Genomic DNA, 16,036 nt, shown 5'->3' on the forward strand with positions numbered 1-16,036 from the left:
TAAATATTTTATAACTTAAGGAAGACAATTGAACTCATTTTCAAAGCAAATCAGACTTGAAGTATGGAACTTCAAGTCTGATTTGCTTTGAAAATGAGTTCAATTGTAGTATGTAGCTTTGTAAGTCAAAGTGCTTTGAAAATACATCTCTACATCACATAAGCCAAACTGAGGAATTTGTTCCAGATTCTGTAATTCACAGGTCTCTGCAAATCATGCTGATTATTTGTATGTTTCCAGAGCAGTTAAGTTAGTACACAATCTCCCTCATTCTATAACTTGGCACCAAATGAGCACATGCAATCACTTACATGTGACAGAGGCACCAATAACTGGCATTTACTTGTATAAGTGCTAGGTGCTATTCTATAAGGTACATGCCAATGTCAATTACTGCCGGATTCTATACAGCATGCCTAGCATTCTGCGCTGAAATCTTAAGTGTATTTCATAAAAATGCATGTAACTTAATTGGCTTAACAAGCTAAATAGCATAACAGCACTTAACAAGCAATAATGAGCACTAATTGGCAATAATTAGAATTTACACAAACAACTTGCTAAGTATATTCTGTAATGAACTCTGCCCAAATTCTAATGCGCGCAGTTCAAAAGGGGTGTGTTTATGGGCAGAGAATTTAGGCGTTTCATGAGCATTCAAAAATTTATGCATTAAGTTATAGAATATGGCCCACTGTGTGTAAATCTACCTGCAGGGATTTACGCCACATTTTCATTGGGATAAAAGGAGGCACGTACTTTTAGGTGCTGGGATAGCAACTAAGCATATTTTATATACAGTGCCTAAATCTAGGTGCCACTTTTAGAATACGCTTAGCCGGAAATGTTTACCACGTGGATTTTTTAGGTGCCTTATATAGAATCTGGATCTTATTACATAATTGCGAAGGAAGCGTATATGTGGGCAGCTATGAACACACTGTCAAGTGACACACGCAACTTACAGAATACTATCAGTGGCGTGTGTTGCGTGGCGCAATTAGCTGCACCAACCTACATCAGCCATTAACCTGTTGAAAGTGGCCATGCTTATGCAGCTTTGCCCTAGTATTCTATAATGGCTTAGGTGCACCTAAGTGTAGAACTGGTGCTAAATGCAGTCTACTGTAGAAGGTAAATTGAGGTGTCAAGTTACAGAATTGCCCTTTTTCATGGCATTTGTCAAAGTAAGTAAGTGAGGTTTGATGGTGCGATTTGGAGAAAGGTTTTTATATTGATTGTGCTATAGAGCTGCAGGAGCAGCTGCAAGCTTTTTTGTTTGGAGAAGCCCTAGCTCTGCTCCAACCCTGTCCCAGCTCCACCTCTGACCCCATCCTGCCCCCAACCCCACCATCTCACTTTCTTATCTACTATTCCACAGACGTATGCATGTACTATCATTTTAGCATATATCTGAATATGTGTGTCATAGGTGCCTTACACTGAGCAGGTATACATTTCTGCATCTACTTTACAGTGGGGAAATTTTATAAAAGTAACACAGCATATATATTTCCTTGATAAAATAGGTACAACATATACACTTATGTGCCTTCTCTGCCAAGGTACTCTTCATAAATTTATCTTCCCTGTGCACAAGTTCTTGAGGAATACTTAATTCAGGAATACTGGTGTTCATGAACAAGAGAAAGCGGCAACATTCAATAAATTTGTTGTGAAGGTAAAACTATTTGCACCAGTCTTTCCACATTCCCAAAGCATCACATGGCCTTCAACGTGAAGCTCACCTCACGCAGGGATGTGGTTTCTCGTATAAAAAACATGTTGATAATCCCAAGGTATTTGGTTATTTTTGCTCCAGGTATGAAAGAAAGGGGTGTCATTTTGACAACGGCGACCGTGGAACTGGTGCAAGTGGTGACAGAATGGTGGCGAGCGTGCCCTTCAGCGAGTGGACTTGCTTTCTCAAGGGAAGCAGCTAAAAAACAAAACAAAATAAAACAAAACAGAGAGATAGTAGTAGTAAGGAAAAAAGTTTTTAAAAAAGGATCTAATAATCAAATAAAGATCTACAAGTATACAGGTCTAGGTGTATATATAAATGTCTATAAGTAATTCATTTTCAGGTCTTTTTCAGATAGCTGGGTGACCGCATTCATTCAGGTGCTATATCAAAGCAGCACAGCCACGTAACAAAGCACAGACCATGATGAAAGAAAGAGTAAATCATGCAATGCATGCACATAATAAAAAGATGAAAAACAGCTGAAATGGATTTTTTTCAAGAGAAGTGACATTCCTGCAAAGAAAACAAACATCAATGCTTCAGTTTGCACACACACAAAAAAAAAAACAACAAAAAATCCCATAACAAAAAAGAAGATAAAAGGGAAAAGCTGAACCGAAAAATCAAGGAAAGGCTGCATTTTTTATTTTTGCTTGAAGACCAAATTATTTGAAGAAAGAGCGTGAAAGTTGTACTGTGAAGTATCTTCTCCCCCATTTTAATCATCATCATCAGCTTCCATATAACCTGTTGTGCCAAGAGTAATCACTAAGTTTATGACTGTGATAATAAACTATTACAAAGAATAATGAAGTGGAAAATCACACATGAAAATTATTTTAATCAATTCTCAAACTACTTGTTTTTTTTTAATTTAGTTGCACTCATCAAAATTACTTTACAATTTTGCATATATGTAAATAAAAAAAAATTCAACCCTCCAGATGAACTGATTTTATTTTTAATTGAGATATTTATGCCAACTTTTAAATCTAATATGGATATTATCTAAGTTTCTTCTTTTCCTTTTCTATTTTAAGGCAAAGGGGAAGAACTTGCAGCTTTCACACTCTATGTTGGAAGTATAATCTGCAGTATTGCCGTTGTATAGGAAACATCCTTCCACACCACTGGAGAATCAGATATATGCCTTGGATTGCCATTATAACTTGGTAGAAACAACATCCGCCTACTTGTCTTAATTGATCCACGTCTTATGGTCTGAGCTCTCAGTTTAATGTGCTCTATCCAGCTGTTGCATCTGTCTGCAAAGGAACTGTAATCAACTGAAGTAGCTGAAAACACACAGACAGAAAGAAAAAACAAAAAAAACAAAAGAAAAAAAGAACTAAGAAAAAATATGGATGGTGTCTCTTGATCATGGCAATGCATCTTCTGATGAAGCAATTATCTGTATCTGAGAAAAAGGATGGTGATGCTTCTGCAACTCAGCAAAAATCAAAGAATTTGGTGAACTTACTTCTGTATGTAGCTGGTGTACTTGTGCTGGAGCCTGTTTTGGTTAGCATTTCTGATGGGACAAGAGAAATTATATAAGCATACTTTATATGCAACAGTGTATAGAAACAAATGCTACTGTAACATCTTATAGAAGTTATGATATAATATCAGTCTTGATTCTGTACAGCTTCATTATAATAATTAATCCATACATTATAGACTTGGGGCTCTGTTTACTAAGGTGCTCTACTGATTTTAGCGTGTACACACACATAGGAATATTATAGGCATCTAAACGGTTAGTGTGCACTAATGCTTAGTGTGTGCTAAAAATGTTAACGCGCCTCTATCGCGGCTTAGTAAGCAGGGCCCTTGATATTTAAAGCAAGTTATGCATCTGCTGGCAGGTGGCAAACTCATAAATAAATCACTTAGGGCCTCTTTTACTAAACCGTGTTACTGATTCCCAGCACGGCAAATGCGCAGCAGCCCATTCATTTTGAATGGGCTGCGTCGCATTTGCAGTGTGGAAATCGCTAGTGCGGTTTAGTAAAAGAAGCCGCTAAGAATTCTTGGTATGATCTGTGACAATAACATTTTAATCAGATATATCATCACTAATGTAGAAATGTTTTCTTCAAACTGAAGAAAATCTGTTCTGTCTGTTCATTCCCTATTTTTTTTGTCTGAACCAAAAAAAAGATTACAACTAATCTAGAATACTGTGTTAAAATTCATATCCAGTGTAAGGAGACGAGATTTTGTCAGCCTCCCCCCACCCACTATTAAAAGGGAACATTTGTTGCCAAATCTGTCACGTATTCCTCATAAGATCCTGCCACTAATACATAAAATTCAAACTACAGGTTTTCCACTTTTTCTATCTTAACCCCCTGTTTACTAAGTCACGCTAATGGCTGCCATGCACTAATGCCAACACAGCCCATTCAATTGCTGTGTCGGCATTGCCGCGCAGCTTCAAACAGGGAGGTTGGCTATTTATACCGTACACACCATCCAGAACTCTAAGCTCATGTCAGCACAAAGTATGCTCTTTTTATCAGATAAGATTTGACATGATTCATCTATTTTCAGTGTTGTAAGTTTATCCTTGTGGAACACTTTACCATTACACCTGTGCCTTGAACCATTCTATCAGAAATTTAAATCATGCCTTTAGATATGTTTAAAATAAAAACAACTTTTGGATTTTAGTCTACCATCTATTACAGCAGGAGCGGTTTTGTAAAATAATCGAGGACCTGGATGCATAATTGATACTGGATCTATGTACATTTATTCTCTCTCTCATTTGAAGCTATAACTTTTATTTCCAAACTATGGGCCCCTTTTACAAAATGGCGGTAAGATCAACATGGGCTTACCGCTTGCTAAAAAGGAAGTACCACCAGGCTACCGCAGCAACCCACCAGTAGTTCTCACCTCCAGCACACCATCATTGTAATCGTGCAGTGCTTTGCGCTGCCCGGTTACTGCCGTGTTAGAGTGGGAGCCCTTACCGCCACTTCAATGGGTGGCGGAAAGGGCTCCCCTCCCTAAAATGGACACACGGCTAGTGCTTCACTTGCCGCGAGGCCATTTCCTCAAAACAAGATAGACCTACCTTTTACCCGCTGCAGTAAAAGGGCGCATCAACGAGCATCAAAAACACACAACGATGCCAGCACAGGTCCCCTTTTGCTGCAGCTTGGTAAAAGGGCCCCCACGTTTAAAAGTTTTAAAATATACATTGTAAATCACTTACATAATGCTTTTGATGAGCGGTATATCAAGAAATAATGAATTTAACTGTCAATTTTTAGTGTTTATACGTATAAAATTAGGCCTTTGAATTTTGTAAATGGCTAGATTTTATGTGCACAAAAAGTAGACAATATTTGAGCTGGGAGAAGGCGGTGCTGGCACTTGTACGTAATATTCAGCTACTAAAGATAAGGTAATGTATCTAAACCTAGGCCTGCTAAATAGCAAAGCAATGCACTAATAATGGAGGTATAGACTAGATTCCACAATACACAAAATAGCTCAGATCAAAACATAATTACAAATAAAACAAAGGTTTATTAAATATTCATAAAATACAAACATCCTTCCGATAAATAGTGGTAGTATGGCCCCAGGTAATACATGTTCAGTGGCACAATTTAAATGGATAGTGCCGCTGAATACACAAATAACTAAGGGGGTCTTTTACTATAGATTAGCTTGAGTTATCTGCAGCAGGGTCCATAGGAATAAAATGGGCCCTGATGCAGATAACTCGAGCTAATCTTTAGTAAAAGACCCCCTAAATGTGAGATACTGGCCACCACTGCTGAATATCAAGCCCTACAATTCCGCAGAAAGGGGCAAATATTTTAGAATTACTACTATATAAAATACTGAAATCAAATATTACTGCCCTGGGCACTGTGCTCTACTGTACATTATTATGGATTCACAATTTGGTATATAGTTGCTATGGATGTTTGAAATAAAATAGACTTGTTTCTAGCACTAAATGATCAGGCTTTCTTGGATTTTTTTAAACCACATAAAGCATACGACATTCATTTCTCTTCCACCAACTGATTACACACAGTACCCAATTCATAATGTATATGCAAATCTAGGCAAACGAATGGCAGGTCTAAATTTAGAATTTTCAGCAGAAAACTTAGGCTTCTATGTTTGACTGAAAATAGGGGACAAATTTGCCCATTCAACTTAGGAGGCCAGATTTAGAAACTCAGGACCTCTTTTACTAAACTGTGCTAGCGATTTCCATGAGGCAGCCCATTGAAAATGAATGGGCTGCAGTGCATTTGCAGTCCAGCTTAGAAAAAGAGGTCTTCAGCTTTTTTTTTTTTTTTTTTGCAATAGTGAGTCCTAGATGTCCATATGAATATTAGCTTTATTGTGAACAACCTGAAAACCTGACTGACTGTAGGATTATGATTACAGGTTTGAGAAGCCTTGATCTGTTCAACACTACCCAATATACTATCAAGGTAATGGAGGTCACCTGAAAACCAATTATGATTTCACAAAAAAGGCAATTGAGTTTGCTCTATAAGCAGAACAATATACTTGAAGTTAGAGCATCTTCTCTGCTGAAAAGTTCATCTATCCAATACAATATTTTTCTTCTTTACTGAAAATCTTCCTCCTGGTTTTCCAAGTCAATCAAACCCAGGCTGAGATCTGATGTTGTGACCGTCACTGTAATTAACCTCTCCTAACTTTCTTTAGTCCACTCACAGCAGAGACAATTGTCATCAGAAAGCAAATAGAATGTTAGGAATTATTAGGAAAGGAATGGAAAACAAAAATGAGAATGATATAATGCCTTTGTATCATTCCATGGTGCAACCTCACCTCAAATACTGTGTGCAATTTTGGTCAGCGCATCTCAAAAAACATATAGCAGAATTAGAAAAGGTACAGAGAAGGGTGACAAAAATGATAAGGGGGCAAGACAACTTTCCTATGAAGAAAGGTAAAAGAGGCTAGGGCTCTTCAGCTTGGAGATGGCTATATGAAGTATTAGTGATGTTTATTTGTAGTTGTACAATTTTAATTATGTTTGTTTGATTGTAACCCGCTTTGGATAAAGTGGGATATAACTGTGAAAAAAAATACAATAGAAGTTTATAAATGGAAATGGTAGACGTGAATCACTTGTTTTCTCTTTTCAAAAATACAAGGAGTTAGGGGCATGCAATGAAGCTACTGAGCAATAAATTTAGAACAAATCTGTGCGGAAAACATATCCACCTAAGTGTATTCTATAACATTTAAGCGTGGTATACAGAATATGCTTAGTTGATATCCCAACGTCTAAAACTACGTGCCTCCATTTACACCAATGAAAATGTGGCATAAATCCCAGCACGTAGACTTACACATACTAGGCCATACTCTATAACAATGCACATAAATTCAGAACGCCCACAAAACACCCATTTCTCTGCCTATGGTCACGCCCCTTTTGAACTGCACACTTTAGAATTTGGGCGCAGTTCATTACAGTATATGCTTATCGTTATAAGCGTAAATTCTAATTATTGTAATTAGTGCTCATTATTGCTTAAGTGCTGTTAAAAACGTCGATTGGCTTGTTAAGATAATTACATTACGTGCGTTGTTATGGAATACACTTAAGATTTCAGCATGGAACGCTAGGCGTTCTAGAGAGAATCCAGCAGTCAATGCCATCACAACATGACAACTCTGATTTCCTTCCCCAGGGCTGTGAATGCTACGTCTGCAGCACACCTAGCTCTACCAAGGTATGGAAGACATAAGCTAGGAAATAAACCCAGCTCCCACCATATAACAGTCACAACATATTTTAACCTAACTCTAAGTCTGTATCATTGAGAAAAGTCCAACAAACTTAGGAAAACATAAAAATATTTTACAAATAGTAAATTTTAAAAATAGATATACAAATATAAGTAACCATTGGGTTAGATCAATAGTTCATCAAACCCAGCATCCTGTATCAAGTGGTGGACAGTTCAGGTCACTTGGGAGTATATGCCACATTTTAATAAGGATCTCCATTCCATATTGCTCAATTACAGAAATATGAGGTGGTGGATCCTCAAGTCTTCTTAAAAATGATTAACCTATCCAAACCATTTTTATTCTTTTCCACTAAACAGAATGTTAAAAAGGAATTATACTGAACCCCTTATGTATATCTGCCCATCTGGGGAGCAAATAACTGCAAATATTTAACAGGATGGGACAAAAAAAATGATCTTTTGGGGAGGTTGGAGAACTGGCGAAATCACACATTGAGTTAAAAAGGTAAAATTATGTATCATACCTGATCATTTTCTTTCCCTTAATCATAGCCGATCAATCCATAGACTGGTGGGTTGTGTCCATCTACCAGCAGGTGGAGATAGAGAGCTATATGTGGTCATGTGCTGCCGGAAATTCCCCAGTATGTTGATATCAAAGCTCCATCCGCAGGACTCAGCACTTAGAGAATTACACCCACAAAGGGACACTCTGCCCAGCTCACCACCGCCGAAGCGGGGGAGGGGAAATATTCCAGCGCACCACCGCCGGGGCGGTGGCCGGGAAACCACACCCGCCGACGCGGGGGGAACTGGCTTATCCTGCTACCGCAACCGCGGGAGGAGCTGGCTTACCCTAACACCGCTGAAGCGGGAGGGATACAAAGCTACCCTACAGCTGCACAAAGCGGGAGGGAGCACCGGCATAATTTAGTTATCAATCCAGCCACCGCCGAAACGGGGGGAGAGGAAGCAGCAGCTCACTGTAACACAAAATCGTCTCAACTCGAAGAGACTTCAATTGGAAGAACTTGAACATGAAGTCCTCGTGAACAGGAAATGAAGACTGAACTTGAACCTGAAATATAACCAGAACACAAACAATACAGATATCTGGGAGGGGCTATGGATTGATCGGCTATGATTAAGGGAAAGAAAATTATCAGGTATGATACATAATTTTACCTTCCCTATCATCAAGCCGATCAATCCATAGACTGGTGGGATGTACCGAAGCAGTACTCACCCAGGGCGGGACATGGAAATCCCTGAACGCAACACTGAAGCCCCAAACTGGGCCTCGGCCCGAGCAGCCACATCCAAGCGGTAATGTCGTGAGAAGGTATGAGCCGACGACCAAGTAGCCGCTCTGCAAATCTCTTCCAAGGAGACAGACCTGGACTCCGCCATCGAGGCTGCTTGTGCTCTAGTAGAGTGTGCCTTCAGCTGAATAGGCAGAATCTTCCCCGCCGCCACATAAGGTGACGCGATCGTCTCCTTGACCCAACGTGCCACTGTAGGCTTAGATGCCTGCAGACCCTTACGAGGGCCTGCGATCAGCACGAACAGATGATCCGACTTCCGGAAATCATTGGTCACTTCCAAGTATCTGATGATGACCCGTCTAACATCCAGGTATTTGAGCGCAGGGTACTCCTCTGGGTAATCCTCCCTACGAAAGGAGGATAGGTAAAGCTGCTGATTCACATGGAATCGAGAAACAATCTTGGGCAGGAAGGAAGGCACTGGGCAAATCGATACTCCTGCCTCATAGAATCGCAGGAACAGTTCTCTACACGAGAGCGCCTGGAGCTCGGAAATTCTTCTGGCTGATGTGATAGCCACCAGGAAGACTGCTTTCAACGTCAGGTCCTTCAGCGATGCCCTTGGCAAGGGCTCGAAGGGCGGCTTCTGCAAGGTCCGTAGTACCAGATTGAGATTCCACGTAGGCACTATCGAGTGCAGAGGGGGGCGCAGGTGATTAACTCCTTTGAGAAAGCGTACCACATCCGGCTGTGAACCCAGGGAAGCCCCCTTCCGACGACCCCTGAAGCAAGCTAGAGCCGCCACCTGGACTTTCAGCGAACTGAGCGACAGTCCTTTCTCCAGCCCCTCTTGCAGGAACGTCAACACTGAGGATATTGGAGCAGTGAAGGGCGATATAGAGCCTGCCTCACACCACGACGCATAGGTACGCCAAACCCTGGCGTAAGTGGTGGAAGTAGAGCGCTTCCTCACTCTCAGCATAGTGGCGATGACCTTGTCTGAGAAGCCCTTCTTCCTCAGCCGCTTCCGCTCAAGAGACAGGCCGTAAGACCAAAGGGGGAGGGATCCTCCATCACCATGGGATGCTAATGTAAGAGGCCCCGCTCCGCTGGCAGCCGCAGAGGACCGTCCACCGAAAGTCTGACTAAGTCTACATACCAGGGACGTCTGGGCCAATCCGGACCCACCAGGATCACCCGGCCCGGATGCTTTGCCACCCGGCCTAGCACCCTGCCCATCATGGGCCAGGGCGGGAACACGTAGAGAAGCTCCTGTGCCGGCCACTGCTGGAGAAGAGCTTCGACTCCCAGAGATCGAGGGTCCCGTCCTCTGCTGAAAAAATGCGGCACTTGGCAAATGGCCGAGGACGCCATCAGATCCAGGCTCGGCCAGCCCCAGCGTTTCGTGATGTCCAAGAACGCCCGAGCAGACAGTTGCCACTCTCCCGGATCCAAGGTATGGCTACTGAGAAAGTCCGCCTTGACATTCATGACTCCCGCAATGTGGGCCGCCGACAGCTGTTCCAGATTCGCTTCCGCCCACAGGCATAGCTTCATGGTCTCCTTGGCTAGAGGGGCGCTCCTGGTACCTCCCTGGCGATTGACATAGGCCACAGCCGTGGCATTGTCCGACAGGACCCGTACAGGCCTCAGCACCAGTACCAGGAGAAACTCTAGAAGCGCCAACCGAATGGCTCGGAGCTCCAGGAGGTTGATGGACCATTTCGTCTCTGCAGGAGACCAGAGCCCCTAGAGGAACCAGGACGGGCACTGCCGGCCCGAGCTCCGTCACGATCTTGTCCAGCTTGTCCCCAAAGAGCAGCTTGCCTTTAAAAGGCAACTTGGCTAGGCGAGATTTAGAGGCATGGTCAGAAGACCAGTGCTTAAGCCAGAGCCACCGCCGCGCAGAGCCTGTCTGAGCCATGCCCTTGGCCGAGGCTCTCAAAACATCATACAGCAAGTCTGCCAAGTAGGCCAAACCCGACTCCAGGGTCGGCCATTCCGCCCTCCAGGAAGGGTCCGTGGGGGACGCCCGCTGCAAAACAGTCAGGCACGCCCTAGCCACGTAGGAGCCACAAACCGAGGCTTGCAAACTCAGAGCAGCCGCCTCAAAGGACGACTTTAAGACCGCCTCCATTCTCCTGTCTTGGGCGTCCTTCAGGGCAGTGCCACCTTCTACCGGCAGCGCCGTTTTCTTAAGTCACGGCAGTGATTAAGGAATCTACTGTGGGCCAGACAAAGGAAAGGGGTACAGACGGGACATAGCCCTGGCTACTTTTAGGCTCGCCTCAGGGGCATCCCATTGCGCTGAAATTAAGGTCTGCATGGCTTCATGAACGTGGAAGGTTCTAGGCGGGCGCTTCGTTCCCAGCATAATGGCGGAGCCAGTAGAGGCTGAGAGAGAGCCTTCCTCCGGAGAGGCAATCTTCAAAATGCTCATGGCCTGCACAAGCAGGTTGGGCAAATCCTCTGAGCGAAAAAGCCGCGCTGCAGAGGGGTCGTCCGCTTCATCCGAGCGAGGATCAGTCTCTTCCATCGATTCCGCTAAGGATCTCTGGGAGAACTCAGACACGCTGCCATCATCCACATCAGAGGAGACCGAGTCCCCCGAGGGTGGAAGATCCACCCGAGGGCTCTTACGCATAGAGGCCTCATCACCCCGATCAGAGAGGTGGGCAGGGGCAGTGTTCTGCATAAGAAAGGCTTGATGCAGCAGCAAAACAAACTCAGGGGAGAAACCCCCCCAATCTGTGCATTTCTGCAGCCTGTGCCGCGGCCCTAGAGGCACCCTCCAACTGTGCTCCCAGTAGCGGGGGAGAGGCGTGTTGCGCGTCCAAAATGGCGTCCGGCGCGAAACTCGGAGAAGGAGCCGCGCGGAAAGAAGGGCGTTTTAATTTCGCAGACTTCTTACTGTCACCCGATTCAAGGGCGACCAAGCTGTTAACGTCTCCCATCTCGAGGGCGGCCCAAGAAGAAGCCGACCGAGCCGCGTGGCCGGTCACGACCAGGAGGGCGGCCAGCGGGGGATGGGTCACATGAACTTTATCTAACCACAATATCACTTTGTATTTGTTTATACCGGAATCTGCAAATGCCTCTCCGGTACTATGTAAGCCACATTGAGCCTACAAATAGGTGGTAAAAAGTGAGATACAAATGTAACAAATAAATAAATTCATGGGAACAGGGGTTTTGGTTTGTTTGGTTTTGTGTGGGGGAGGGGACCCCTTCTGGAGAGGGAATCAAAGATTGTGGATGTTGGATAATCATTTCAAAAGTGTTGAGTTGGGAGGCTGCTCGCTGGGACGGCCTCCCGACACTCATAGATAGAGGGTTTTGTTTACATATATTGAAGATCAACTTAGATGAAAAGGGTTAAACCAATATCTTGGAATGTCAATGGAGTATCCTCACCTATTAAAAGACAAAAAATTCTGCAAACCTTAAATCGACAGGGAGCAGGCATAGTATTCCTGAAGAAACTCATCTTTTGACCGTTGAGCATTTGAAGTTCAAGCTATGGTGGGTGGGACAGGTCGCAGAATCACCTGCTTTGAATCATAAATCAGGGCTCCTGGTGTTGGTGTGGCGGGGACTAGACCTGGTTGTGCATCAAACTTGGAGAGACACCCAGGGTCGGTTTTTGATCCTCAGGGTGTCTTTGAATAAACAGCCAGTAGTGTTATGTAATGTTTATGGACCTAATAGTTATGATCATACATGGGTGCGGAGTTTGATTGGTAGGGTAGCAAGTGTGGTGGACCTACCAATCATAATGGGGGGAGACTTCAATATGGTACATGAGCCGTCCCTGGATAGATCTAGAGACATACAAAGAGGACCTGGTGCAGTAGATAAAGGGATTCCACTGATATGTTCGAGATTGGAATTGTTGGACATATGGAGAGTTTTACATCCTTCAGATCGTGATTATACCCACCTTTCTAGGGCACACAGGTCCCAGTCCAGAATCGATTATTGGCTTCTTTCCACTGGGCTGTTTTCAAGGGTCTTGGAGGCGGGAATAGGCCCCTACGGTGTTTCAGATCACGCGTTTGTGTGGTGTTCCTTGGATAGCGGCAACCCGGAGGACCATCATTTTGTTTGGCGTTTCCCCCAGAAATTGTATTGGGATTCCAAATGTAGAGAGCAACTATTGAGGAAATGGGCAGACTATCAATTTCATAATGTAGAATTTAAAAATCAACCAGTATTGTATTGGGAGGCGGCCAAGGCTGTACTGAGGGGGGAAATTATGGCTTATTCAGCCTTCAAGAAGAAATCAAGAGATAGGGAAATTTTACGGCTGGAAAAGCAGCTAATTAAACTCAGAGTGCAATATGGTAGATTCCCGGCGGCCCAAACTCGTGGCTCACTGCTTGCTCTGCAATCAACTTTGAATGAGCTTTTGCATGAGAGAGCAATGAAATCCATGAAGTATTATAAATATCAGCTATTTCTACATGGGAATAAGTCAGGGAAGCTCATGTCTCATCTGATTAAACAAGCGGGAGGGTCTCGTACAATTGTTCAAATAAAAAGGGAGGATGAGGTAGTGGTGCATAAAGATAAGGAGATCGCATCTGTGTTACATAAATATTACCAGCAATTATATGGACGCCCATCGGAGCAGCCTATGGATGGCACCTTGTATTTGGACAATTTGCAATTGCCAAAGTTAAGCGAGAGGGCGAGGAGCAAACTAAATGGGCCGATTGCAGAGGACGAGGTGGCTCTGGTAATTCAACAAAGTAAACTTTATAAGGCGCCAGGACCAGATGGATTTACAGCTGAATTTTACAAATTATTGTCTCAAGAGATATGCCCTACTTTACAGGCTTATTTTACGCAGTTTGTGGTGGACGGCTCTCTCCCGCAATCGTTGCAGCTGGCTCAGATAGTCTTATTATTGAAACCAGGGAAGAATCCTGAAAAGGCTTCTTCGTATAGACCTATCTCCTTATTGAATATGGAAACTAAGTTGTTCGTGAAAATTCTAGCTAATAGATTAGCTAAGGTACTCCCAAAATTAGTTTTGGAACAGCAAGTAGGATTTGTCAAGGGACGCACAGTGGTACGAAGCGTGAGGAAACTCCTATTATCCATGGAACAGGTAAAGAGGATAGGACTGCCATCTCTGTTAGTAAGTTTTGATGCCAAGAAGGCATTCGATCGGGTGTATTGGGACTTTCATTTTACGGTTTTCCAGAGATATGGGTTTTCGAGATTCTTCATGGATACACTTCATACGTTATATAGTTCCCCAAGAGCGAGAGTCCAGGTAAATGTGGTGATTTCGTCGGAGTTTGATATACACCGAGGAACTAGGCAGGGCTGCGCCTTGTCACCTATGCTGTTTGTTTTATCTCTGGATCCATTGATTAGGGAAATTATGGAGAACACTACTATCAAAGGGGTAAATATCGGCTCACATGTATTCAAGATATCGGCGTTTGCAGATGATTTATTGGTGCATATAGTGGACCCTCAGGACTCCTTGGAAGCATTAATGGAATGTTTCGTTGAGTATGGAGAGTTTTCGGGTTTTAAATTAAACTTGGTCAAGTCTCTAGCTATGCCTATGGTGCTGACTGTTCGGGAAAACTGGATAGGGCCTTTTCCACTAAAGTGGGAAACCAGGTCATTTCGATATTTAGGAATGCAATTGCCGCGGTGTACGGGGATGCTTTATACAGCGAATGTTCCAGAGCTATTAGACCACAGTAAATCTATGTTCGCTAGATGGCAGCAACTTCCTCTCTCGATGCATGGTAGAATTCAGTTGTTTAATATGGTGCTACTTCCGAAATGGTTATATGTTCTTCAAATCATCCCAATTAGGTTATTGAAAAAGGATCTTCGGGCGCTGCAGAGGATGCTATCCTATTTTTGTTGGGGAGGGAAGACACCTAGAATGCCATTTAAGCAGTTATTAGGGTCATGGAAATATGGAGGGTTGGGACTCACTGATATATCGTTATATACCTATGCATGCTTGCTTCGCCACCTGGGAGACTGGATTTTAGAGGAAGGGGGCTTCACTCCTCGGGAATATGAAGCGGCTTTCTATGTTTCATGGCATGTGAACCCTCTATTACATTGTTCACAGGATTTCCTCCCAAAAGAGATACGAAACAGTGGGGTATTTAGAACATTGCGGTTCGCTTGGAGGTTTATGGTAGGTAAATTGGGAGGCAGGTATGACATTTCAGATCAAATTCCACTTAGAGGTAATGTACACTTTTCTCCGGGGAGGGAAAATGTGAGTTTTGCATGTTGGGAGAATAGAGGAGTCTCCGTGTTAAAACAGGTTTTGGATGCAGAGGGTAAGCTGCTTTCTTGGGAATCTTTGCTGGAAAAAGGAATAGCAGAGCAGGGAGATCTGTTGGCATATTTCCAGCTGCGTCACTATATAAACACATTCGAACGGGGGTTCCGGTGACGTCATCCCCCTCGATGGCAGCCTAGGCTCGAGGCTCCCGGGCTTCTCTCGTTAAAATAGCGAACATAGCGACACAGATCGACGGAAAAGCTAGCGATCGCAAGCTTAACTCTTTTGGATATTGTGATAAGTCACGATGTCGCAGAAATCAAAATTATCAGACTCCAAGAGCGGTGCGCGGAGCAGCCAAAGGGTGAGCAAGACAATCGGGCGCCATGATTCTCCGCAGCATGAGGCTGCGTCGGACTCCGAATCGGTGCGCTCTGACGACGAAGCAGCCCACGTTCGAGACTCGCAGTTTGCTAAAATACTCAAAGATCTTCGAAAAGACCTGGCTCATATGAAATCGGAAATTGTGGAAAGTATAGACAATTTGAGAGGTGAGATTAAAGAGGTCGGGAACCGGCTGGAAGAGCTCGAGGGCCGAGTTGAGGAACAGGAGGAAGTGTTGGTGCAAGTAAAACAGCGCGAAGAGGGCTTTTTTACCCAATTAGAGGAATTACAATATAAGATGGACGACATTGAAAATCGGGGACGGAGAAATAACTTACGCTTCCGGGGAATACCGGAGGCGGGTGAGCAAGAGGACGTACTCAAAATAATAAATGAACTGTGCGCACAATTATTGGATGCAACCCCAGACACAGCGCTCCCAGAAATCGAACGGGCCCACAAGTCTCTGGGAAAACCGTTGGCTAATAAACCACGGGATATTGTTGTGCGTTTCTGGAAGTATGCTGAGAAGGAAAATGTGCTTGCTTTATCTAGACAAGAGAATGCAATGACTATTTATCAGGACATCTAGGCC

At 43.6% G+C, this 16,036-nt stretch overlaps 1 protein-coding gene across 1 annotated transcript in view; it reads right to left on the bottom strand.

Annotated features, from left to right (window-relative positions):
- C2CD5 (C2 calcium dependent domain containing 5) overlaps positions 1-16,036 on the bottom strand; it is a 419,591-nt gene that overhangs the window by 32,648 nt on the left and 370,907 nt on the right. The window contains exons 24-26 of the mRNA XM_030214402.1: positions 3,228-3,278; positions 2,941-3,042; positions 1,749-1,939 (exon numbers count right to left, since the gene is read on the bottom strand). Coding sequence (XP_030070262.1) covers positions 1,749-1,939; positions 2,941-3,042; positions 3,228-3,278 — 344 coding nt within the window. The remainder of the gene's footprint in view (positions 1-1,748; positions 1,940-2,940; positions 3,043-3,227; positions 3,279-16,036) is intronic.

This window comes from Microcaecilia unicolor, chromosome 9 (genome assembly GCF_901765095.1).
Source record: "Microcaecilia unicolor chromosome 9, aMicUni1.1, whole genome shotgun sequence".
NCBI lineage: Eukaryota > Metazoa > Chordata > Amphibia > Gymnophiona > Siphonopidae > Microcaecilia > Microcaecilia unicolor.